This window comes from Hipposideros armiger, unplaced genomic scaffold (assembly GCF_001890085.2).
Source record: "Hipposideros armiger isolate ML-2016 unplaced genomic scaffold, ASM189008v1 scaffold_96, whole genome shotgun sequence".
Taxonomy (NCBI): Eukaryota; Metazoa; Chordata; class Mammalia; order Chiroptera; family Hipposideridae; genus Hipposideros; species Hipposideros armiger.
Window position 1 is genome coordinate 2,675,931 of NW_017731446.1, and position 2,900 is coordinate 2,678,830.

At 37.9% G+C, this 2,900-nt stretch overlaps 1 protein-coding gene across 1 annotated transcript in view; it reads right to left on the minus strand.

The window, feature by feature from the left end:
- ATP1B3 (ATPase Na+/K+ transporting subunit beta 3) overlaps window positions 1-2,900 on the minus strand; it is a 50,203-nt gene that overhangs the window by 25,117 nt on the left and 22,186 nt on the right. The window contains exons 2-3 of the mRNA XM_019645956.1: window positions 2,164-2,292; window positions 786-922 (exon numbers count right to left, since the gene is read on the minus strand). Of these exons, the coding sequence (XP_019501501.1) occupies window positions 786-922; window positions 2,164-2,292 (266 nt within the window). The remainder of the gene's footprint in view (window positions 1-785; window positions 923-2,163; window positions 2,293-2,900) is intronic.

Below are 2,900 nucleotides of genomic sequence, written 5' to 3' on the forward strand. Positions count from 1 at the left end.
AAAAAAAAAGATGGAGAACAGGAGGAAGCTCTGGCTCAAAGACTACCTAACCAGGTGACTCCAAAGCAGGAGCAGCCAGGTGAGTCAACTTTGCTCCTACCCCCAGTACACACATTGCCCCTGGTGCCAAGCAACCACTAACATAGCAGCAGCAGCTACTGGAAGTGGAAGCAGGGAGCACGGGGCTTGGGCTGCAAAGTGGGCAATGTCCTGGTTGGCTGGTGAAAACCTAAAGGAGTAGGATCTCCACACCTAGACCAGCTTTTGGCTACCCTTGCTGCCTGCATCACCAATGCTGTGATAGGCAAAGTCTAAATTCAAAGAGGAGGGCAGAACCAATAAATTACCAAATATGTGAGAAAAACTAATCCAATAAAGCAACAAAGAAAGTAACTAACACCTGAAAAAACTAGGTTATAACAGCAAACCAGGGTTGGGGTTGGGGAGGAGGAGGAGTGTTAAGTATCATTAAAACAGAGTAGAAGATGAAAGGATGGTTTTTTAAAATTAGATTTCATATTCTAATTATTAAAATAAAAAACTTAGTAGATAAACTGAATCGGAGAAGAATCAAATTTTAAAAAATCCAAATACTTGAGAAAATAAAAAGGCAAACCAAAGACTGGGAGAACATTTTCACAAAACATGTAACCAACAAAGGACTTGCATCTAGAATATGTGAACTCTTAAAATAATACTTTTTTTTTTTAATGGGCAAAAGTTTTGAACAGAAACTTTACAAAGATGTAAGGATTAGAAAAATAAGCTCATGAAAAGATTCTCACAACATCATTAATCATGAAGGGAGGGCAAATGAAAACCACAGTGAGCCACCACCACTCACTCCCCAGAAGGCTAGATGGTAAGGACTGACCACACCAAGTGATGGCCCAGGAATGCAGCAACTGCAACTCATACACTCCTGGTGGGAAGGCACCAAAACACAACACAATACAACGCAACACACAAAAAAAACATTCTGTAAAACAGTTTGGCAATTTTTTTAAAAGTTAGCAACATACACCTATGATAGCATCTCACCAATACATTCCTAGATATTTGTCCAAGAAAAATAAAAGCACATGTTCACAGAGGGAAAGGTGCCTTATTTGTAATCACTAAAAACTGCAAAACAACCCAGATGCACATCAACAGATGAATAAATTCTTCTATTATCAATACTATGCATGAACTATTTCTCAAAATAATTATGCTGAATGAAAGAAGTCAGCGTCTCTATCCCCAGCCCCCAAAGTACACACTGCATGATTCCATGTATTTAAAATTTGAGAAAGCGCAATCTAAAGTGTCAAAAAGAAGGCCTATTTTTGCACGGAGATGGGGGAGATTGATGGATTACAAAGGGGCAAGAGGAAATTTTGGGGGTGATGAATATTATCTTGATTAGTGACAGTTTCATGAGTACAGTATATGTATATACACATATGTGTGAGTATATGTCAAAATTCAAGTTGTACACTTTAAATACTGTGTCAATTATACCTCAAAAAAGGTTGTTGAACAAACTCCAAAACTTAGAAGAGCTAACCTAGAGAACTGATCAAGTACAGAAAAAAATCAGTGCGCTGAAAGATCAAGCCCAGGTATTCTACAGCACCAGGCGAAAACAGAGACGGAATGAATGTATGTGTGGAAATTGTTGANTTTTATCCTTAAGATCAATAAAGCAGCATTAAACACATTTAAAGTTTACATACACATTTTATTCTCTATTGATGTATCATTATTTAATATTTCTTACCATTTCTGTACTAAGCAATTAAAACCATGAAGCATATATCAATATTTACAAGACCACAGCTCTAACCTGAGCTAGAGCCGAAATATATACTTTGTAAGTAAATTAACTCAGGACAAGTGAAACTGCCACTGCGTTCATGAAAGCCACTCTTATCTATAACTGCATTGGTCAAATTTGACTTCAGTATAATTCTCCATATTAACTTCTGTTTACTCCTGGCAAAGGACTCAAGATTTATCAACCCAGGTCTCTGTATCAGTATGTAAACATTAAAGGTCTTTGTATCAGTGTGTCAATATTAAATAGCAAACAAAACCCAAACCTTTCACTATCTTTTATCTGCTATGTTAGACAGATTTGTGATAAAGGTATAAAAGCCATGATAACTGCAACATAATTACCTGGACTAGAAATCTGGTCACGATATTTTGGAACCTCATCGTTCAGAGTCTGAAGCATAGCCCACATTGTGAATGTGAAGAGTGCAGCCAGGAACCCATAAAATACTAGGTAAAAGAGCAAGATCAAACCTGTAAAAGACAATAAAACTTATGAAACTGGGGATACGCACAAACGTTGAATTCATGTCTATGTGTGTGCCCAGGTTAAGAAAAACAACCAACCAACCACTGCAAGGCCAGGATTCCGAGCTTTGCCATGCACACAGCCAAGTACCTCCATATTCAGAACAATATGAATTTGCCCAAGCCAGGTGAATTTCAGCAGACAGCACCCATGTATCCTGTGACCCCTCCTCGCCTCTAACACTTCCAAGTAGCTTCCACAAAGCATACTTGGGCTCAAGGTCAGAGCTTTAAAGTTCCAGCTCAAAGGGGAGTGTTTCCCAAAATGGACTTGATGCCCTCTAGAAAGATACAAGATGATTTTAGGTGGGAGAAGCTCAATATGTACATGTTCCTTTAAGTGGCAAATAGAAATGAATTAGTACATCAACTCTGTATTTCACATAAATAGTTATTCACATAAATTTAAGTGTTAAAAAGTGAGTTGATTTAAAGAATAGCCAAGAAATGTGCAGAAAGGCAAATCATGAAGATGGTATTCAATGAATCAAGTTTAGGAAACACTGGTCAAGTGGAAGGCTCATGCAAAAGTGAGGTGAGGACAAGACCAGAAA